At 43.3% G+C, this 24,061-nt stretch overlaps 1 protein-coding gene across 1 annotated transcript; it reads left to right on the top strand.

Annotated features, from left to right (window-relative positions):
* Window positions 1–20,876: 20,876 nt before the first annotated feature.
* Window positions 20,877–23,364, top strand: LOC125548944 (putative F-box/LRR-repeat protein 23). The gene is made up of 2 exons (XM_048712458.1): window positions 20,877–21,133; window positions 22,546–23,364. Exons 1-2 carry the CDS (start codon window positions 20,962–20,964, stop codon window positions 23,148–23,150), a joined length of 777 nt encoding a protein of 258 aa, XP_048568415.1. The 5' UTR covers window positions 20,877–20,961; the 3' UTR covers window positions 23,151–23,364.
* The last annotated feature ends 697 nt before the right edge of the window (window positions 23,365–24,061 follow it).

Here is a 24,061-nt window from a genome sequence, read left to right on the forward strand (position 1 = left end):
GTCCTACCGAGTTGCATGTCAGTCCCACCGAAAATCTCTAACGGTCACTAGGTTTACTATTTCGGTCCGACCGAGTTTGTTGATTCGGTCCCACCGAGATTGGTAAATTGTGTGTAACGGTTGGATTTTGTGTGGAGGCTATATATACCCCTCCACCTCCTCTTCACTCGTGGAGAGAGCCATCAGAACACATCTACACTTCCAACTCATATGTTCTGAGAGAGAACCACCTACTCATGTGTTGAGGCCAAGATATTCCATTCCTACCACATGAATCTTGATCTCTAGCCTTCCCCAAGTTGCTTTCCACTCAAATCTTCTTTCCACCAAATCCAAATCCTGTGAGAGAGAGTTGAGTATTGGGGAGACTATCATTTGAAGCACAAGAGCAAGGAGTTCATCATCAACACACCATTTGTTACTTCTTGGAGAGTGGTGTCTCCTAGATTGGCTAGGTGTCACTTGGGAGACTCCGACAAGATTGTGGAGTTGAACCAAGGAGTTTGTAAGGGCAAGGAGATCGCCTACTTCGCGAAGATCTACCGCTAGTGAGGCAAGTCCTTCGTGGGCGATGGCCATGGTGGGATAGACAAGGTTGCTTCTTTGTGGACCCTTCATGGGTGGAGCCCTCCGTGGACTCGCGCAACCGTTACCCTTCATGGGTTGAAGTCTCCATCAACGTGGATGTAGGATAGCACCACCTATCTGAACCACGGGAAAAACATCCGTGTCTCCAATTGCGTTTGAATTCTCCAAACCCTTCCCTTTACATTCTTGCAAGTTGCATGCTTTACTTTCCGCTGCCTATATACTCTTTGCATGCTTGCTTGATTTCGTTGAATCTCTCGGCTACAACTTACTTTCAGTATCTAGACTTGCTGATTTCGGTTTGAATGTCCTATGTACTGAGGTAGATTGCCAAGTGTTTCGTCGAGACAATCATAAAATGGTCTTTACCGGTATACGTAGAGGTGATCTTTACATTGTCGATTTCTCTAAAAAGGCACAACCTAAAACTTGCTTTATTGCTAAATCCTCAAAAGGTTGGTTGTGGCATAGACGACTAGGTCACGTTGGCATGAGAAACCTTGACAAGCTTATTAAAGGAAATCATATCCTTGGAGTTAACGATGTCATATTTGATAAGGATAGACTTTGCAGTGCTTGTCAAGCAGGTAAACAGGTTGGAGGAAGGCATCCCGTGAAGAACATCATGACCACAAGGAGGCCACTCGAGCTACTTCATATGGATCTTTTTGGTCCCAACGCCTACAAGAGTCTCGGTGGAAATTCTTTTGGTCTAGTTATAGTTGATGGTTTTTCAAGATTTACGTGGGTGTTCTTTCTTGATGACAAGTCGCAGGTCCAGAAGATCTTCAAAAACTTCGCTAGAAAGGCCCAAAATCAGTTTGACGTGAAGATCAAGAAGGTTCAAAGTGACAATGGAACGGAGTTCAAGAACACAAATGTGGACACCTTTCTTGACGAAGAAGGGATTTCACACGAGTTCTCGGCTACGTACACACCTCAACAAAATGGAGTTGTTGAGAGGAAGAACCGGACGCTCATCGAAATGGCGAGAACGATGCTTGATGAGTACAAGACGCCGAAGCACTTTTGGGCAGAAGCGGTTGAGACAGCTTGTCATGCAACAAATCGCTTGTATCTTCACAAGCTACTCGGCAAGACTACATACGAGCTCCTCACCGGTAACAACCCCCAAGTTGGATACTTTCGAGTATTCGGCTCAAAGTGCTACATTCTTGACAAGCATCGTCGTTCAAAGTTTGCTCCTAAATCTCATGAAGGTTTTCTACTTGGTTATGGCTCAAACTCTCACACTTACCGTGTCTACAACAATTTCACCCAAAAGGTTGAAGAGACGGTAGATGTGAAGTTTGATGAATCTAATGGCTCGCAAGTAGAGCAATTGCCAATCGATGTAGGAGACAAAGACCCTTCAGAAGCAATCCAAGACTTGTCTATTGGCAAAATTCGTCCAACGGAGGTGAAGGAGAGTACCTCGTCCGTCCAAGTGGAAGCTTCTACTTCACGACAAGGTGAACCAAGAATTGATACGGAAGCATCCACAAGTGGGACACACCAAGATGAAGAAGACGAGGAAATGCATCAAGACGAACATCAACAACCTCCTTCTCCACCACGACAAGAGAACGACAACGTCAACAATGAAGAAGGCCAAGAAGAAGAACAAGATGAAGAAGATGTTCAACAAAGACCCAAGCAAAAGCTCTCACGAGTTCGAGCATGAATTGCCAAAGATCATCCCATCGAGCAAATCTACAATGATATACAAACCGGGAGAATCACTCGCTCAAAAACTCGTTTAGCTAACTTTTGTGAAAACTATTCATTCATCTCTAGCATTGAACCTACGAAGGTTGAAGAAGCATTGGAAGATCCGGATTGGACAAACGCTATGCATGAAGAGCTACACAACTTTGAGAGAAACCAAGTTTGGACATTGGTTGAGAAGCCCGACAACAACCACAACATCATTGGTACCAAATGGGTGTTTCGCAACAAGCAAGATGAAGATGGACAAGTGGTTCGCAACAAAGCACGTCTCGTCGCCCAAGGGTACACACAAGTCGAAGGTATGGACTATGGTGAGACATATGCTCCCGTTGCTAGACTTGAGTCCATTCGCATCTTGCTTGCCTATGCTAATCACCATAATATCACCTTGTACCAAATGGACATTAAAAGTGCTTTTCTAAATGGTGAAATATAGGAGGAAGTTTATGTCAAACAACCTCCCGGCTTTATCAATCCTAAGAAACCAAATCATGTTTACAAACTTCACAAAGCTCTTTATGGTCTTAAACAAGCTCCTAGAGCATGGTATAAATGCTTGACCAAGTTCCTTATTGCAAGTGGTTTTGAAATTGGAAAAATTGATTCTACTCTTTTTACTAAAAGGGTTAATGGAGAACTATTTGTATGCCAAATTTATGTTGATGATATCATATTTGGTTCAACTAACCCTCTCTTTAGTGAAAAGTTTGGAAAGCTAATGTCAGAGAAGTTTGAGATGTCTATGATGAGTGAACTCAAATTCTTTCTCGGTTTGCAAATCAAGCAAACTAAGGAAGGTACATTTGTCTCTCAAACGAAGTACACCAAGGACTTATTCAAGAAGTTCAATATGCAAGAATGCAAAGGTATGCCTACACCCATGCCTACTAGTGGACATCTTGATTTGACCAAAGATGGTGAACCGGTTGATCAAAAGGTTTATCGCTCTATGATTGGTTCTTTGTTATACCTATGTGCTTCACGTCCTGACATTATTCTAAGTGTGTGCATGTGTGCACGTTATCAAGCTGCTCCTAAAGAATGCCATCTTAAGGCCGTGAAAAGGATAGTGATATACTTAATTCATACACCAAACTTTGGCATTTGGTATCCTAAGAGGTCTTCTTTTGATCTTGTTGGCTATTCCGACTCGGATTATGTCGGAGACAAGGTTGATAGAAAGTCCACTTCGGGTACTTGTCAATTTCTTGGTAGATCTCTTGTGTCTTGGTCTTCCAAGAAACAAAACTCGGTATCCTTATCCACCGCCGAAGCGGAATACATTGCCGCTGGTTCATGTTGTGCTCAATTACTTTGGATGACCCAAACTCTTAAAGATTATGGGATCTATGTGAAACATGTTCCACTGCTTTGTGACAATGAAAGTGCTATCAAAATTGTGTTGGGGAACGTTGCAGAAAACAAAAAATTTCCTACTCGTTTCACCAAGATCATCTAGGAGTTCATCTAGCAACGAGTCATCGGATGCATCTACATACCTTTGTAGATGGCGCACGGAAGCGTTCAAAAGAACGGTGATGATGTAGTCGTACTCGACGTGATCCAAATCACCGATGACCAGCGCCGAACGGACGACACCTCCGCGTTCAACACACGTACGGGACGGGAGACGTCTCCTCCTTCTTGATCCAGCAAGGGGGGAGGAGAGGTTGATGAAGACCCAGCAGCACGACGGCGTGGTGGTGGATGCAGGGCGTCACAGAAGCAGGGCTTCGCCAAGACTACGAGGGAGAGACGTAACGGGGGGAGATGGAGGCGCCAGGGGCTGGTCTGAAATCCCTCCTCTCCCCCCACTATATATAGGGGTGCCATGGGGGGGGGCGCCGGCCCTAGTAGATGAGATCTACTAGGGGGGGCGGCGGCCAAGGGGAGGTTTCCCTCCCCCCCAAGGCACCTAGGGGTGCCTTCCACCACATGGACTCTTCCATGGTGGAAACCCTAGGCGCATGGGCCTATAGGGGCTGGCGCCCCAGCCCACTATGGGCTGGGTTCCCTCCTATTTCAGCCCATGGGGCCCCCCAGGATAGGTGGCCCCACCCGGTGGACCCCCGGGACCCTTCCGGTGGTCCCGGTACAATACCGATAACCCCGAAACTTGTCCCGATGCCCGAAACAGCACTTCCTATATATAATTCTTTACCTCCGGACCATTCCGGAACTCCTCGTGACGTCCGGGATCTCATCCGGGACTCCGAACAACATTCGGGTTACTGCATATACACATCTTCACAACCCTAGCGTCACCGAACCTTAAGTGTGTAGACCCTACGGGTTCGGGAGACAAGCAGACATGACCGAGACGACTCTCCAGTCAATAACCAACAGCGGGATCTGGATACCCATGTTGGCTCCCACATGCTCCACGATGATCTCATCGGATGAACCACGATGTCAAGGATTAATCAATCCCGTATACAATTCCCTTTGTCAATCGGTATGTTACTTGCCCGAGACTCGATCGTCGGTATCCCAATACCTTGTTCAATCTCGTTACCGGCAAGTCACTTTACTCGTACCGTAACGCATGATCCCGTGATCAACCACTTGGTCACCTTGAGCTCATAATGATGATGCATTACTGAGTGGGCCCAGCGATACCTCTCTGTCATACGGAGTGACAAATCCCAGTCTTGATCCATGTCACCCAACAGACACTTTCGGAGATACCCGTAGTCTACCTTTATAGTCACCCAGTTACGTTGTGACGTTTGGTATACCCAAAGCACTCCTACGGTATCCGTGAGTTACACGATCTCATGGTCTAAGGAAAAGATACTTTGACATTGGAAAACTCTAGCAAACGAACTATACGATCTTGTGCTATGTTTAGGATTGGGTCTTGTCCATCACATCATTCTCCTAATGATGTGATCTCGTTATCAATGACATCCAATGTCCATAGTCAGGAAACCATGACTATCTATTGATCAACGAGCTAGTCAACTAGAGGCTTACTAGGGACATGTTGGTGTCTGTTATTCACACATGTATTACGATTTCCGGATAACACAATTATAGCATGAATAAAGACAATTATCATGAACAAGGAAATATAATAATAATGCTTTTATTATTGCCTCTATGGCATATTTCCAACAGTCTCCCACTTGCACTAGAGTCAATAATCTAGTTATATTGTGATGAATCGAACACCCATGGAATTCTGGTGTTGATCATGTTTTGCTCTAGGGAGAGGTTTAGTCAACGGATCTGCTACATTCAGGTCCGTGTGCACTTTACAAATTTCTATGTCTCCATCTTGAACATTTTCATGAATGGAGTTGAAGCGACGCTTGATGTGCCTTGTCTTCTTGTGAAACCTGGGCTCCTTGGCAAGAGCAATAGCTCCAGTGTTGTCACAGAAGAGCTTGATCGGCCCCGACGCATTGGGTATGACTCCTAGGTCGGTGATGAACTCCTTCACCCATATTGCTTCATGTGCTGCCTCCGAGGCTGCCATGTATTCCGCTTCACATGTAGATCCCGCCACGACGCTTTGCTTGCAACTGCACCAGCTCACTGCCCCACCATTCAAATATACACGTATCCGGTTTGTGACTTAGAGTCATCCAGATCTGTGTCGAAGCTAGCGTCGACGTAACCCTTTACGACGAGCTCTTCGTCACCTCCATAAACGAGAAACATTTCTTTAGTCCTTTTCAGGTACTTCAGAATATTCTTGACCGCTGTCCAGTGTTCCTTGCCGGGATTACTTTGGTACCTTCCTACCAAACTTACGGCAAGGTTTACATCAGGTCTGGTACACAGCATGGCATACATAATAGAACCTATGGCTGAGGCATAGGGGATGACACTCATCTCTTCTATTTCTTCTGCCGTGGTCGGACATTGAGCTGAGCTCAATTTCATACCTTGCAACACAGGCAAGAACCCCTTCTTAGACTGATCCATATTGAACTTCTTCAATATCTTATCAAGGTATGTGCTTTGTGAAAGACCTATGAGGCGTCTCGATCTATCTCTATAGATTTTGATGCCTAATATATAAGCAGCTTCTCCAAGGTCCTTCATTGAAAAACTCTTATTCAAGTAGGCCTTTATGCTGTCCAAGAGTTCTATATCATTTCCCATCAAAAGTATGTCATCTACATATAATATGAGAAATGCTACAGAGCTCCCACTCACTTTCTTGTAAACGCAGGCTTCTCCATAAGTCTGCGTAAACCCAAACGCTTTGATCATCTCATCAAAGCGAATGTTCCAACTCCGAGATGCTTGCACCAGCCCATAAATCGAGCGTTGGAGCTTGCACACCTTGTCAGCATTCTTAGGATCGACAAAACCTTCCGGCTGCATCATATACAACTCTTCCTTAAGGAAACCATTAAGGAATGTCGTTTTGACGTCCATTTGCCATATCTCATAATCGTAGAATGCGGCAATTGCTAACATGATTCGGACGGACTTTAGCTTCGCTACCGGTGAGAAAGTCTCATCGTAGTCAATTCCTTGAACTTGTCGATAACCCTTAGCGACAAGCCGAGCTTTATAGATGGTCACATTACCATCCGCGTATGTCTTCTTCTTGAAGATCCATTTATTTTCTATGGCTCGCTGTTCAATGGGCAAGTCAGTCAAAGTCCATACTTCATTTTCATACATGGATCTTATCTCGGATTTCATGGCTTCTAGCCATTTGTCGGAATCCAGGCCTGCCATCGCTTCTTCATAGTTCGAAGGTTCACTGTTGTCTAACAACATGATTTCCAAGACAGGGTTGCCGTACCACTCTGGTGCGGAACGTGTCCTTGTGGACCTTCGAATTTCAGTAGGAGCTTGATCAGAAGTATCTTGATCATCATCAATAACTTCCTCTCTAGTCGGTGCAGGCGCCTCAGGAACATTTTCTTGAGTTGCGCCATTTTCCGGTTCAAGAGGCAATACTTCATCAAGTTCTACTTTCCTCCCACTTACTTCTTTCGAGAGAAACTCTTTCTCCAGAAAGGATCCATTCTTGGCAACAAAGATCTTGCCTTCGGATCTGAGGTAGAAGATATACCCAATGGTTTCTTTAGGGTATCCTATGAAGACGCATTTTTCCGATTTGGGTTCGAGCTTTTCAGGTTGAAGTTTCCTGACATAAGCATCGCATCCCCAAACTTTTAGAAACGACAGCTTAGGTTTCTTCCCAAACCATAATTCAAACGGTGTCATCTCAACGGATTTCGACGGAGCCCTATTTAAAGTGAATGCGGCAGTCTCTAAAGCATAGCCCCAAAAAGATAGCGGTAAGTCGGTAAGAGACATCATAGATCGCACCATATCTAGTAAAGTACGATTACGACGTTCGGACACACCATTACGCTGAGGTGTTCCAGGCGGGCGTGAGTTGTGAAACTATTCCACATTTTCTTAAGTGTGTGCCAAATTCGTGACTCAAGTATTCTCCTCCACGATCTGATCGTAGAAACTTGATTTTCCTGTCACGTTGATTCTCAACTTCACTCTGAAATTCCTTGAACTTTTCAAAGGTTTCAGACTTGTGTTTCATTAAGTAGACATACCCATATCTACTTAAGTCATCAGTGAGGGTGAGAACATAACGATAGCCACCGCGAGCCTCAACACTCATTGGACCGCACACATCAGTATGTATGATTTCCAATAAGTTGGTTGCTCGCTCCATTGTTCCTGAGAACGGAGTCTTGGTCATTTTACCCATGAGGCATGGTTCGCACGTGTCAAATGATTCATAATCAAGAGACTCCAAAAGTCCATCTGCATGGAGCTTCTTCATGCGTTTGACACCTATGTGACCAAGGCGGCAGTGCCACAAGTATGTGGGACTATCATTATCAACCTTACATCTTTTGGTATCCATACTATGAATATGTGTAATATTACGTTCGAGATTCATTAAGAATAAACCATTGACCATCGGAGCATGACCATAAAACATATCTCTCATATAAATAGAAACAACCATTATTCTCAGATTTAAATGAGTAGCCATCTCGTATTAAACGAGATCCTGATACAATGTTCATGCTCAAACTTGGCACGAAATAACAATTATTGAGGTTTATAACTAATCCCGTAGGTAAATGTAGAGGTAGCGTGCCGACGGCGATCACATCGACCTTGGAACCATTCCCGACGCGCATCGTCACCTCGTCCTTTACCAGTCTCTGTTTATTCTGCAGCTCCTGCTGTGAGTTACAATATGAGCAACGGCACCGGTATCAAATACCCAGGAGTTACTTACGAGTACTGGTAAGGTACACATCAATTACATGTATATCACATATACCTTTTGTTTTGCCGGCCTTCTTGTCCGCTAAGTATTTGGGGCAGTTCCGCTTCCAGTGACCCTTCCCTTTGCAATAAAAGCACTCCGTCTCGGCTTGGGTCCATACTTTGCTTCTTCCCAGCAGCTTGCTTGCCGGGCGCGGCAACTTCCTGCCGTCCTTCTTGAAGTTCTTTTACCCTTGCCCTTCTTGAACTTAGTGGTTTTATTCACCATCAACACTTTGATGTTCCTTTTTGACTTCTACCTCTGCTGATTTCAGCATTGCAAAAACTTCAGGAAAGGTCTTTTCCATCCCCTGCATATTGAAGTTCATCACAAAGCTCTTGTAGCTCGGTGGAAGCGACTGAAGGATTCTGTCAATGACCGCGTCATCTGGGAGATTAACTCCCAGCTGAGTCAAGCGGTTATGCAACCCAGACATTTTGAGTATGTGCTCACTGACAGAACTATTTTCCTCCATCTTACAGCTGAAGAACTTTTCGGAGACTTCATATCTCTCGACCCGGGCATGAGCTTGAAAAACCATTTTCAGCTCTTCGAACATCTCATATGCTCAGTGTCTCTCAAAACGCTTGTGGATCCCCGGTTCTAAGCTATAAAGCATGCCGCACTGAATGAGGGAGTAATCATCAGCACATGTCTGCCAAGCGTTCATTAACGTCTTGGTTCTGTGGACGGGAGCTTCACTAGCGGTGGCTTGTAGGACATAATCTTTCTTGGCAGCTTATGAGGATGATCCTCAGGTTCCGACCCAGTCCGTTATAGTGCTGCCATCTCTTTCAGCTTGGTTTTTCTCTAGGAACGCGTTGAAGTGAGGGACTACGTTGCCATTTGATCTACAAGATATTGTAAAGATTTAGACTAAGTTCATGATAATTAAGTTCATCTAATCAAATTATAATGAACTCCCACTTAGATAGACATCCCTCTTCTAGTCATCTAAGTATAACATGATCTGAGTCAACTAGGCCGTGTCCGATCATCACGTGAGACGGACTAGTCAACGTCGGTGAACATCTTCATGTTGATCTTATCTTCTATACGACTCATGCTCGACCTTTCGGTCTTCTGTATTCCGAGGCCTATACACATCTAAGTGTTTGCATGTGTAAATCTGTCTTACACCCGTTGTATGTGAACGTTAGAATCTATCACACCCGATCATCACGTGGTGGTTTTGAAACAGCGAACTGTCGCAATGGTGCACAGTTAGGGGGAACACTTCTTGAAATTATTTTGAGGGATCATCTTATTTACTACCGTCGTTCTAAGTAAACAAGATGCAAAACATGATAAACATCTCATGCAATCAAATAATAAACAGTGACATGATATGGCCAATATCACATAGCTCCTTTGATCTCCATCTTGGGGCTCCATGATCATCTTGTCACCGGCTTGACACCATGATCATCATCATGATCTCCCATCGTGTCTCCATGAAGTTGCTCGCCAACTATTACTTCTACTACTATGGCTAACGCGTTTAGCAATAAAGTAAAGTAATTTACATGGCGTTTCTCGATGACACGCAGGTCATATAAAAGAATAAAGACAACTCCTATGGCTCCTGCCGGTTGTCATACTCATCGACATGCAAGTCGTGATTCCTATTACAATAGCATGAACATCTCATACATCACATATAGATCATTCATCATTCATCACAACTTTGGCCATATCATATCACAAACCACTTGCTGCAAAAACAAGTTAGACGTCCTCTAATTGTTGTTGCAAGTTTTACGTGGCTGAATTAGGGTTCTAGCAAGAACGCTTCTTACCTACGTTAAAGCCACAACGTGATTTGTCAACTTCTATTTACCCTTCATAAGGACCCTTGTTCATCGAATCCGCTCCAACTAAAGTGGGAGAGACAGACACCCGCCAGCCACCTTATGCAACTAGTGCATGTTAGTCGGTGGAACCGGTCTCACGTAAGCGTACGTGTAAGGTTGGTCCGGGCCGCTTCATCCCACAATACCGCTGAAGCAAGAAAAGACTAGTAGCGGCAAGAAAGTTGACAAATCTACGCCCACAACAAATTGTGTTCTACTCGCGCAAGAAGAACTACGCATAGACCTAGCTCATTGATGCCACTGTTGGAGAACGTTGCAGAAAACAAAAATTTTCCTACTCGTTTCACCAAGATCATCTAGGAGTTCATCTAGCAACGAGTCATCGGATGCATCTACATACCTTTGTAGATGGCGCACGGAAGCGTTCAAAAGAACGGTGATGATGTAGTCGTACTCGACGTGATCCAAATCACCGATGACCAGCGCCGAACGGACGGCACCTCCGCGTTCAACACACGTACGGGACGGGAGACGTCTCCTCCTTCTTGATCCAGCAAGGGGGGAGGAGAGGTTGATGAAGATCCAGCAGCACGACGGCGTGGTGGTGGATGCAGGGCGTCACAGAAGCAGGGCTTCGCCAAGACTACGAGGGAGAGACGTAACGGGGGAGATGGAGGCGCCAGGGGCTGGTGTGAAATCCCTCCTCTCCCCCCACTATATATAGGGGTGCCAGGGGGGCGCCGGCCCTAGTAGATGAGATCTACTAGGGGGGGCGGCGGCCAAGGGGAGGTTTCCCTCCCCCCCAAGGCACCTAGGGGTGCCTTCCACCACATGGACTCTTCCATGGTGGAAACCCTAGGCGCATGGGCCTATAGGGGCTGGCGCCCCAGCCCACTATGGGCTGGTTCCCTCCTATTTCAGCCCATGGGGCCCTCCGGGATAGGTGGCCCCACCCGGTGGACCCCCGGGACCCTTCCGGTGGTCCCGGTACAATACCGATAACCCCGAAACTTGTCCCGATGCCCGAAACAGCACTTCCTATATATAATTCTTTACCTCCGGACCATTCCGGAACTCCTCGTGACGTCCGGGATCTCATCCGGACTCCGAACAATATTCGGGTTACTGCATATACATATCTTCACAACCCCAGCGTCACTGAACCTTAAGTGGTAGACCCTACGGGTTCGGGAGACAAGCAGACATGACCGAGACGACTCTCCGGTCAATAACCAACAGCGGGATCTGGATACCCATGTTGCTCCCACATGCTCCACGATGATCTCATCGGATGAACCACGATGTCGAGGATTAATCAACCCCGTATACAATTCCCTTTGTCAATCGGTATGTTACTTGCCCGAGACTCGATCGTCGGTATCCCAATACCTTGTTCAATCTCGTTACCGGCAAGTCACTTTACTCGTACCGTAACGCATGATCCCGTGATCAACCACTTGGTCACCTTGAGCTCATAATGATGATGCATTACCGAGTGGGCCCAGCGATACCTCTCCGTCATACGGAGTGACAAATCCCAGTCTTGATCCATGTCACCCAACAGACACTTTCGGAGATACCCGTAGTCTACCTTTATAGTCACCCAGTTACGTTGTGACGTTTGGTATACCCAAAGCACTCCTACGGTATCCGGGAGTTACACGATCTCATGGTCTAAGGAAAAGATACTTTGACATTGGAAAACTCTAGCAAACGAACTATACGATCTTGTGCTATGTTTAGGATTGGGTCTTGTCACATCATTCTCCTAATGATGTGATCTCGTTATCAATGACATCCAATGTCCATAGTCAGGAAACCATGACTATCTATTGATCAACGAGCTAGTCAACTAGAGGCTTACTAGGGACATGTTGGTGTCTGTTATTCACACATGTATTACGATTTTCGGATAACACAATTATAGCATGAATAAAGACAATTATCATGAACAAGAAAATATAATAATAATGCTTTTATTATTGCCTCTAGGGTATATTTCCAACAAATTGGTCATAATCCTGTACAACATTCTCGAACTAAGCATATTGAAATTCGTCATCATTTCATTCGAGACCATGTTGCTAAGGGTGACATTGATCTTAAGCATGTTCGCACCGATAAGCAATTAGCGGATATATTTACTAAACCTCTTGATGAGAAAGTATTTTTCAGGTTGAGAGGTGAATTGAACATTATTGATGCTTCGAACTTGGAGTAGGAACTCCATTGGATTCATGCAAGACATGAGCTTATGACTAATCCATGATATATCTCTTATGATGACTATCTTATGTCTTGGATATATTTGTACCTTGCATGTTATCTAACTCATGTAGGTACTTGGCTGAATCTAATTCTATGAGATTGCAACTCACTCACATCTTGAGCAATCTCTACATCACCAAGTCTCTACACAATGGTGGTTGAAGACAAGGAAGCACAAAACCATTCAAACATATCCTTTGACAAATTCTATGTTGAGCTTCATGATTGTCATTTTTGGATACACAAGTGCTCTTCCTTGCAAGAACTAACCCATGTAGGTAGATGAACTCTAACTCCAAGTGGTGCTCCCAACTCTTGATGAGCTACATCAACCTTGAGCACCCACACAAGTTCAACTACATGAGCAAGACCCACACCACCACCCAAGGTATGTTATTCCATCTTAGAGAAGCTTTACTCCAAGTCATGATTCAAAGCAACTCAACAAGATGTGAATACATCAAGTTTCTTAAACGAAAAATGGTAACCCCATTTTGAGCTTAAACGATGAGTATGACCTATGGTCAAGTGTTCTCACTTGACTCCTAAGTGAATATACTCTAACATAGGTGACTATGTCACCGCCCAACTCTAGATGAAGTTCTCTTGTGTTCTTTTCTGTGTTATTGCATTTGTCTCATGCATATTTATCTTCTTTCTCTTTTTCAAAAAAAACTTCATCTAGATCTTTCAGTTTCTTCTCTTTTCTTTTTGTTTTTGTTCTGCATTTTCTGCATTCAATTCATTGCAAATCTTTGTGAGATCCTACATGTTTAGTGAGCTGAGGTGACAAGTGTTTTTCTCTGTGTTGAACTCGGTTTCACCGACTTGTAGTTTTCGGTCCAACTGAATCACCGGAACATGCCACTCGGTGCCACCGACTTCACAACAGGAAAAACAGTTTGCCACTTGTTCTATATTTCTTCTGATCCAGCTCTACTCAATGAATCTTGTCCTCTACAAGCATCACAATTTTATCCATTGCTTTGTGCTGAGTCTCAAGGACCAAACCTATACGACGGATTCCAGAAAGCCCTTCTTGGAAATTGATGTCAAAGGGGAAGAGAGAGATCACATCAAAGCTTATCACCTACAAGGGAGAAAGTATTAAGGGGGAGAAAGAGATTTCCAGGGGGAGAGAATACTCAAGGATCCCCAGATGCTTGATGTTCAAGAGGAGAGATGTCACATGTCTTTTTGGGGGAAAGACATGTTCATATGTGCTTATTTGCATTAAGTTCTATCCATTTGTATCTTTCAGCTCTGATTTTCTGTTCCCTATCTTCTCCCAATATCCCATGTAAGATTCAGGGGGAGCAAGACACCTAAGGGAAAGAAATCAGTCAAATTCATTGCATATCTTTACTCTTGGGGACATGTTGAATCCAGTGTGGTACCTTGTACTCACTCTCTACATGTCATCCCAGTCTTGGTTCTCTTGTGGCTTCTTTGGTTTGCTCTGGCTAGTGGATGTACCTCTGTTATCTAACCTTGTTTGTGCAGGTTCATTCCATCCTAAGCCAGCTAAAGACTACAAGGTAAGTGTATGCATCAAAATCATGAGTATGAGGAATTCTTGCTTATGTACATACTGTTTGCAAGAAGGACTCGTGAGCATGAAGGTATTTTCCTTGATAATCTTTTGCTCTGATGCATATGGCCAAGATACATGTAACACATTGCCTACTCTGTCATGGTTATGCTCTCACATGCCTCTATATTTCACATTTACATGAGTGCATACATGTAGGGGGAGCTTATGCTTGTTACATGTCCTTCCAAAGCTTTACTTGCTGTTCTTTATATCTTTATCTAAAGCTTTGATGTATGTTGCCATCAATTACCAAAAAGGGGGAGATTGAAAGCACAAGTGCTCCCCAGGTGGTTTTGGTAATTAATGACAACATATCTCTTGTTGGACTAACGTTTCTATCTAGTATGTTTCAGATAAGTTCAACAATGGAGTGGCATGGACTAAAGGTTGTGGGAAATTCTCCAAGATGCTAAGGACAAAGGATTGGCTAAAGCTTAAAGCTCAAGACTCTTGATTTTACATTTTAGTGATCCAAGATCACATTGAGTCCATAGGAAAGCCAATACTATCAAGGAGGGATGAGGTGTTGCTTAATGAGCCTCTTGCTTCAAGTTCTTAATGATATGCTCCAAAATCCTCAGCTACTTTCCCACTTCCACATATGACCTAAACCTAAGCCAAACTCGGACCTACCGATTATTTCTATCCGGCGCCATCGAGTTTCACTTGTCATAGCCATTGCCAAACCCTAGCAAATCGGTTCTACCGATAGGGATCTCGGTCTCACCGAGATGGGATTGTAATCTCACTGTGTATGTCCATTGCCAAAATCGGTCTCACCGATCTTGTGCAACCGGTACTACCGAGGTTACAATGCAAACTCACTGTGTATGCTCATTACCAAAATCGGTCTCACCGAGTTTGTGTAATCGGTCCCACCGAGTTTGCCTGACCAACCCTCTGGTTAGCTTATTACCAAATCGGTCTCACCGAGTTTGTGTAATCGGTCTCACCGAGATTACGTTATGCCCTAACCCTAACCATATCGGTCCTACCGAGTTGCATGTCAGTCCCACCGAAAATCTCTAACGGTCACTAGGTTTACTATTTCGGTCCGACCGAGTTTGTTGATTCGGTCCCACCGAGATTGGTAAATTGTGTGTAACGGTTGGATTTTGTGTGGAGGCTATATATACCCCTCCACCTCCTCTTCACTCGTGGAGAGAGCCATCAGAACACATCTACACTTCCAACTCATATGTTCTGAGAGACAACCACCTACTCATGTGTTGAGGCCAAGATATTCCATTCCTACCACATGAATCTTGATCTTTAGCCTTCCCCAAGTTGCTTTCCACTCAAATCTTCTTTCCACCAAATCCAAATCCTGTGAGAGAGAGTTGAGTATTGGGGAGACTATCGTTTGAAGCACAAGAGCAAGGAGTTCATCATCAACACACCATTTGTTACTTCTTGGAGAGTGGTGTCTCCTAGATTGACTAGGTGTCACTTGGGAGCCTCCGACAAGATTGTGGAGTTGAACCAAGGAGTTTGTAAGGGCAAGGAGATCGCCTACTTCGTGAAGATCTACCGCTAGTGAGGCAAGTCCTTCGTGGGCGATGGCCATGGTGGGATAGACAAGGTTGCTTCTTCGTGAACCCTTCGTGGGTGGAGCCCTCCGTGGACTCACGCAACCGTTACCCTTCGTGGGTTGAAGTCTCCATCAACGTGGATGTAGGATAGCACCACCTATCCGAACCACGGGAAAAACATCCGTGTCTCCAATTGCGTTTGAATTCTTCAAACCCTTCCCTTTACATTCTTGCAAGTTGCATGCTTTACTTTCCGCTGCCTATATACTCTTTGCATGCTTGCTTGATATGTATTGTGAATGTTGAAATTGTGCCTAAACTCCACTTAAACCGAAAAGGCTTAAAAATTGCAACTTTAGCATTAAGTGTCTAATCACCCCCCTCTAGACACATCTACTTCAAAGTCCTACATATATTCCCACGCATCTGTGTGCCCACACCCTCATATTTTTATAGACATAAAAACTGAATGGTGGAGTGAATGGTAAACAAACAACATTTATATTCGGGATTCCTTACCTTTGTTTCTCTTTTACATTTACAATATTTCTTTAATGGTCATGCCCTCGTGTTTTGCACATGTATTCGGTTTTCAGGTTGAAGAACAGGCATCAAGTAGTTGTCTAGCTAGAGTGGGCTACAATATGTGCAGCTTGTTGACCCATGTTCAAGGCTCGCCCTCTGTTGGGTGCATGCTTTTGTTCATCAAAAAGTTTCATCAAGGGCTAGTCCTAGTTTGTATGGTTTTAATTTGTAGTTTATTTGAAGTTATCATAAATTGACTGTCCTTGGGATTTGGCACAAATTAATAGTTAGTACAAATAAATTCTGTCGACATGCACTTTCTATTTATATCTGCTCTAAGAATGTATTGCATTTTATTTGTCGGTGAGAGCAATCCAAACACATACTTCAAGTAAATTTGTAGATTTGCAATAGTCACCAGAGTTCTTCAAAAATGTGCATAAAAATGTTTAAATTGTGTATAAAAAATGTTGACTATGTATTAAAAAATGTTAATCTTGTAGTTGAAAAATAGTAATCAAGAATTTAAAAACATTGCGAAAAATATTGACAATGTATCCAGAAAATGTTAAACTTGTATATGAAAAATGTTAAATGTCTATAAAGATTTTTTTTATGTATACGAAAATATAGAATTTGGGTGAAAGAAGTTGATCATCTATTTAAAAATGTTAGTCAAACATTTGAATAAATATTAAACAAGCGTTTGGAAAAATTTAATCAAGCATATGAATTTTTTTAAATGTGTATAAAAAAGTTGATCATGTATTAATAAATGTTAATCTTGTATTTGAAAAATCTTAATCATGCGTTTAAAAATGTTAAAATGTGTACAAAAAATGTTGACCACGTATTGGAAAAATGTTAAATGAGTACAAAGAATCTATTTTTCATGTATACAAAAAATGTATAAATAATATAATCTGTGTGAAAAAAGTTTATCATCTATTCTATTTAAAAATGTTAGTAAATCATTTGTTCAAATGTGAAATAAGTATTTCAAAAATGTTAATCAAGCATGTGAAAAAGTTTAAATGTGTATAAAAAATATCAAAAATATATAAGAAAATGTTTATCTGGTAAAAATGTTAATGAAGCATTTGAAAATATCAAATATGTATAGAAAATTTTACATGTATTAAAAATGTTAAACTTGTATTTGAAAAAGTTAAACGTGTATTATCATGATCTTCTTGATGTATAGAAAAAACTTAGAACGAATAGAAACAAAGAAAAACAAAAAAAAACAATGAAAGACGAAAAAGAAACAAAATAAACCAAAAAAAAGAAACAAAAACAAAGGAACAAGTTCAAAAAGAATGAAAAATAGTTAAAACCGATACGGAAACAAAGCAAAAAAAAGTTGAAAACCAAGAAATAAACAAAAATGCGAATAATAATGAAAACCAATAAAACAAATAAACCAAAAAGGAAACCAATGGAAATGAATTAAAATAATTAAAACCAAGAACAAAACAAAGAAAATCGAGAAAGATAATAACAAAGAAAAAGAAAGAAAACAGAGAAGTAAAACTGGTGGAGAAACAAAAAAATCAGAAAAAAAAAAGAAAACAAAAATAAAAGGGCTAAAACCACTACATGGAACAACGAGTGAGAGCGATGCGAGCGAACCTGAGAAGCGCACGGGTGGTGAGCTAATGGGTCGGCTCTATATGTGGGTGGTGAGCTCCCAACGAGAAAAGACTGCACCCAACTGCTACTAGGGTTTCTCCTGCCTCGCGCCGTCACTGGCGTCGGTCTGCCTCGTCTTCTGTAGCCTTAGGGCCATGGTGGCGTGGTCGATCTCGGAGCTTGTCGGTGGGAGGGCTTCGTTTTTTATGCTTTTTTGAGTTTTCATAGGGTTTGTGTTCTGCTCACATAGACGAGGCGACCACGACTCTATAAAGATGAAATAAGGTTCTCCCTGCCCAGCCCATGTCCCGGTGGTGCTTCTAGCGTCGTTGGAGGACATGTGTAGGTTTGTCTCCGATGGATCTCGTGGGTATCGGTCGTCATTTGTCTTCGGTGTATTCACATGGATTCGGTCTTTGTTCGGGTGTCTTCGTGTGTCTACAGGTTGGATCTTCTCGATCAATGATTCTCTTCAACAACGGTGGTTGCGGCTCTGGTGCACTGATGCTATAGGACTTTAGCACGACGACTTTTCGACTGTGTACTATGACAAGTTTTGTTGGGCTTCGCTGGGGGAGGGGCGATGACGGCGGCGCGCCTTCGCTCACTTCAGTGCTTGGAGTCGTTGGTAGGTGGTATACGAATCTGAATGCAATTTTTATTATTTCTAGTATTCATTGCACTGTCATGATTGATGATGAATATATCAGAAGTTTTCCCACAGAAAAACGAGAAGGGTTGTAGAGAGAGAGAAAGAGGTCACACTTTAGTTTTTTCTGTTTCAGGGAAAAAGAGGGGACCTCCTATGTGATGCGTGTTGCGTCCAACAAACGCGCACGCATGGGGGGGGGGGGGGGTCAGGGGGTCGCTAGACTGGGCAGGCCCAGCTTAGAGCGAACTACGACCGAACACATGTGATAATTCCAGAAAAAATTAAGTGTGTGCAAGGTATCAAACCCACGACATTGCAACAACTTATTACATCGCTAGCCACTGTACTACCTGCAACTTCATGTCTAAGATGGCATCCGAGTTTATATGAATTGTCAACCGCGATAGATTTCAACTTATTTTAAAAAAATTGAACTTGACATTTTTGCAAAAAAGATAATTCTACAACACGAAGATTTTTTGAAGAAACAGGAACAAAATTGAATGAATAAACACTGCATGAATTGGTGAACATTTTTCAGAAATATGAACATTTTTTTGAAAAACAGGAAAATATTTGAAAGTGTGAACTTTCTTAAAATTAACGAACAATTTTTCAGAAACGTGAACATTTTTTGTATTTGTGAACAAAATTTGAAAACGTGAACATTTTATGAATTTGTAAACAAAATTGGAAAGCTGAAACATTATTTGAATTTCCCAAACATTTTTAAATCTGTGGACAAAAAAATGCGAACATTTTTTAAATTCCCAAAACTTTTTAAATTTCAGTTTTTTTTCAAAACATGAACACTTTTCAAATTCGTGAACAAAATTAGAAAGTGGGAACATTTTTGAAAGTTTCTGAACATTTTTTGAATATGTGAACAAATTAGCAAAACATGAACATTTTTGAATTTTTCAAACAAAATTTTGAAAATGGAAACATTTTTTGACGTTCCCCAAAATTGTCGGAATTTGTGAACAAAAATTTAAATTGCGAACATTTTTTAAATTTATGCACATTTGTTGAAAAGAAAATAAAAAGGTAAAAAAGTAAAAAGAGAAACAGAAAAGGGAAAAAAATAAAATAAAAATGAAAAACAAAAGTAAAAAATTTAAAAATAGGAAAAATATACAGTAACAAAACGGTTTAGTGAACCCTCTGAAAGGTTCCCAAATCCGATAAAACCACACAGGTACATGCTAGAAGGTTCCTAAAACCAAACGTAATAGATCACTTAACTGGGCCGGTCCAGTGCACTCGATCCCGCTCGATTCCTGTGCGTTTGCACTCGATCCCACAACGATGCGTCCAATACAACGATTAGCGTCACTTGGCATGCTCTCCGCCGCCCGCCACATGTCTCGCTCTGGGCGCTCTTTTTGAATTTTTTTCGCAAAGTTTTCATTTTTTTAAACGGTTTTTTCCAGGGTTTTTTTGACGTTTTGGTTTCCACCGGCCTTCCTTAGCTTTTGGGTAAAAAAATTGAAATTTTTTTTGCGTGAAAAAAGCATTTTTTTTTTCTTTCACGAGAGTCACGGTTTTGCTTTCACAAATGGCACGGTTGTGCTTTTGCGAGAGTCGCGGCCATGCCTTTCGAAAACAGAAAAAAATGCGTTTTCTGTTTTTTTTCTTTTCCGAGAGGCACAGTTTTGCTTCCGCGAGAGGCACGGTTGTGCTTTCACGAGAGTCATGGCCGTGCCTCTCGGAAACGAAAAAAATACGTTTTCTGTTTTTTCCTTCCACGAGAGGTATGGTTTTGCTTCCGCGAGAGGCACGGTTGTGCTTTTCACGAGGGCACGGGCGTGACTCTTTCGGAAACGGGAAAAACTCGTGCTCCTGGTTCGGTTTTTACGTCTGAATTTTTTTTGAAAAAAAAGTTCGTCAAAACCTATCAACATGGAATCTAGTTTTGAAAATCTCGACACGAGGAATTCAACGATGAAACGGTTCGAGATTTGGACGCACAATTTGAGAGATAAAATGTTTTGAATAAACGAATCTACGAAAAAAAAGAAAAACTCCCTGGTTACGATAAGTGGCGCACATGCAGCGCGCCATTCGTCGCAACCTGGGAAGATTTCCAGAAAAGAGGCCACGCTTTAGTTTGTTTTTTCTGTTTCAGGGGAAAAGAGGCCGCGCTTTCCTGATCGTGAAAATGCTCTCGAGGCTCCTATTGGGCCCGTAGGCCCACGAGCCTCGCACCTTTCTATTGCCCGGGTTTCTTCTCCGTTCGGCATCGCTCCTCCCAAAAACTGTCCATCGTTCTCCCCCTAGAAAAAAACTGTCCACCATTCCCGCGCCTTCCTCCCCCGAACCCTAACCCTCTCCAGCCGCCCAGCGCGATGCCCTCTTCCTCCTCGTCCAGGCGAGTGCGACGGAAGACGCGGCCTCCATCCGCCTACGGCGCCGGTGCCGGCGGAGGAGACGAGGAACTGGGCGGAGCTGCCGCTGGACGCGATCTCGGCCATCCTCCACAAGCTCGACCACGTCGACATCCTGATGGGACCCGGCCAGGTGTGCTACTCTTGGCGCGGCGCCAAACCCACACAAACACACACACGCACACACGCACGCACGCACGCACACAAACCCTCAAACCCCCAAATTTTAGGGGCTTTCGTTCGGTTCTTGGTTGTTGAAGATACAGCCGCACACAAGGTGGTCGCATGGGAGGCAACTAGAAATTATGTCCTGATTTGATGCTTATAGATCCTCTTTCGTATTACACTTTATCATGTTTTTAGACTTCTTTAAACAGGGTTCCCCCAAATTTCTAGTATTAGTGAAATCATAGCATTACAATGTCAGCCGCCTGACACACTAACCACCACATAAACCAGCCCAGAGAACAGAGACAACAGAAGTTTGAAGCTAACCAATGTTTAGACTTATAACATAAGTTATTTTCTTGAATTTGTATATATTTCAATGAAGACTGTAAGCTTTCTTATCTTTGTTTCGCAAGACAAAGTGCGCTAGAGGAAAACTTGCCATTATGCATTGCTCAGTACACCATATTGCCTTCATTTTCTCTGCAGCTTTTTAAAATTTGGTGTTACTTAATTGGCAAGTAAGAAGGGATGGGTGACTTACAAATAGAAGAACATGTGGATGTATGGTTAAACCATGGGAACTTTCCAATAAACGGATGATTATGACATTGCCTCAAGTTTTACTCTGCTGATTTTTTTTATCACAACATTTAGCCACCCTCAGATAATCGATGATCTACTTATCTTCACACGGGTAAATTATATGCCCTACGACATGCACATGCATCTATTCCTCTGTGCCCACCCCATTCAAAATGAATGCAGAGTTTCTGTCCAACCAAATATTGATGTCTTGTCGTCAGCCTATGCATTCCTCTGGCAATGACGATCTCAGCCGTGTTCTTCATATATTGGTTTCTTGATACAACGGGGAAGTATTCTTAGGTTTAGTTTGAAACAAAGTACAGTTGGGAGTTAGCGTTTTTGGGCATCTGAGCATTTGCTGGTGAAATGGTCGAATTGGCAGTGATTTGAATTATGTTAATCGTTCAACAGAACGAACTCAATTGATTTCATATGCTAGAGTGCAGAATTTGCAACCTTCAATTGCAGGCATCAACAAGTTAGCATCCCTGAAATTTCTGTCAAATCCAACCACTAATCATTAAGTAAATTCTCGCTCAACTGCTTTTTATGTCTGTACCTATGTCCTATGATGTATTCCTATGCAGTTATCTGAATTTATGAGATGTTCTATTTGTGCTACGCAAGTCTGTCAAAACATTTGCTCTAGCTACCTGTTTTATACAGTGTGCTTATGTCTTCTATATGCATGGCATATTTATTGGTTACTGGGATCCAAGTGCTATATTTGCAGGGCACCATCTCTCAAGAGTCTTCGCCTCATTTCTTGCTATAATTTTGATGTTGAAGGACTTGAAGAGGCGATAGTGAAGTTCCCTTTGCTTGAGGAGCTTGAGCTTTCTTTGTTTGCAAATGTGGGTGAGAGTGGCGTGTTTGGGGTTGTTGGCAGGGCATGCCCACAACTGAAGCGCTTCAGACTGAGTAAGGACGTGTTCTACGATTTTGAAGCCAGTGGGTATGACAAGGACGACGAAGCCCTGGGGATTGCAACTATGCACGAGTTGCGGTCTTTGCAGCTGTTTGGCAATTGCCTCACCAATAAAGGACTGGCAGCTATCCTGGACAATTACCGCCACCTGGAGTCCCTTGACATTCGTTATTGCTTCAACATTGACATGGATGGCGCGCCGCGCTCAAAGTGTGCTAGGATAAGCCCAGTGAGGCTTCCCAATGACTCAACTGATGATTATGACTTCGAGGTGCAGGAGCCTATCTGGGCGGATTCAGGGTCCTTTTCGGCTGATTATACGGGATTTGGTTCTGACTATGAGCTTGACTCGGAAGATTACGATGACTACTGTGATCCTTCCCGCTACCTTGATGGTGTGTACGAGGACGAGCTTAATGAAGAAGATAGGATGCTTCTCAGGGGTATGCGCATGCTAATGAAGTGAACTCCATCGGGGACGTTGTGATCAAAGTGCCTGGATGTTTTCACCTTTTTGCCAAAGTATCTGCACTACTGATCTGCGCTTTGGTTCTTCTGCTGGCGGCATGGATCTGCTTCTGCATTGACTTCTCCTTTAAGATCGTAGAGTGTTTCCTGTATTGTCCAACGGATCTTCTTAAACATGTGTTGAGAGTCATTTACCTTGCAGTTTAGTTCAAGTCGTTCTGAAATATGCTTTGTAGTAAGTGTTGGGGAACGTAGTAATTTCAAAAAAATTTCCTACGCACACGCAAAATCATGGTGATGCATAGCAACGGGAGGGGAGAGTGTGATCTACGTACCCTTGTAGATCGACAGCGGAAGCATTAGCACAACGCGGTTGATGTAGTCGTACGTCTTCACGTCTCGACCGATCAAGCACCGAAACTACGGCACCTCCGAGTTCTAGTACACGTTCAGCTCGATGACGATCCCCGGACTCCGATCCAGCAAAGTGTCGGGGAAGAGTTCCGTCAGCACGACGGCGTGGTGACGATCTTGATGTACTACCGTCGCAGGGCTTCTCCTAAGCACCGCTACAATATTATCGAGGATTATGGTGGAAGGGGGCACCGCACACGGCTAAGAATATGATCACGTGGATCAACTTGTGTGTCTAGGGGTGCCCCCTGCCCCCGTATATAAAGGATCAAGGGGGGGGGGTGCGGCCGGCCAGGGAGGAGGGCGCGCCAGAAGGAGTCCTACTCCCACCGGGAGTAGGATTCCCCCCATTTCCTAGTTGGAATAGGATTCGGGAGGGGGGAAAGAGGAGAGAGAGAAGGAAGGGGGGGCGCCGCCCCCCTCTCCTTGTCCTATTCGGACTAGGGGGAGGGGCGCGCGGCCCAGCCCTGGCCACCTCTCCTCTCTTCCACTAAA

This window comes from Triticum urartu, chromosome 3, assembly GCF_003073215.2.
Source record: "Triticum urartu cultivar G1812 chromosome 3, Tu2.1, whole genome shotgun sequence".
Taxonomy (NCBI): Eukaryota; Viridiplantae; Streptophyta; class Magnoliopsida; order Poales; family Poaceae; genus Triticum; species Triticum urartu.

Coding starts and splice junctions, on each gene's coding strand:
- LOC125548944 (XM_048712458.1), top strand. CDS start 20,962: ATGCCCTCTTCCTCCTCGTCCAGGCGAGTGCGACGGAAGACGCGGCCT. Junction 21,134..22,545: donor TCCTGATGGGACCCGGCCAG/GTGTGCTACTCT, acceptor TTGATGTTGAAG/GACTTGAAGAGGCGATAGTG.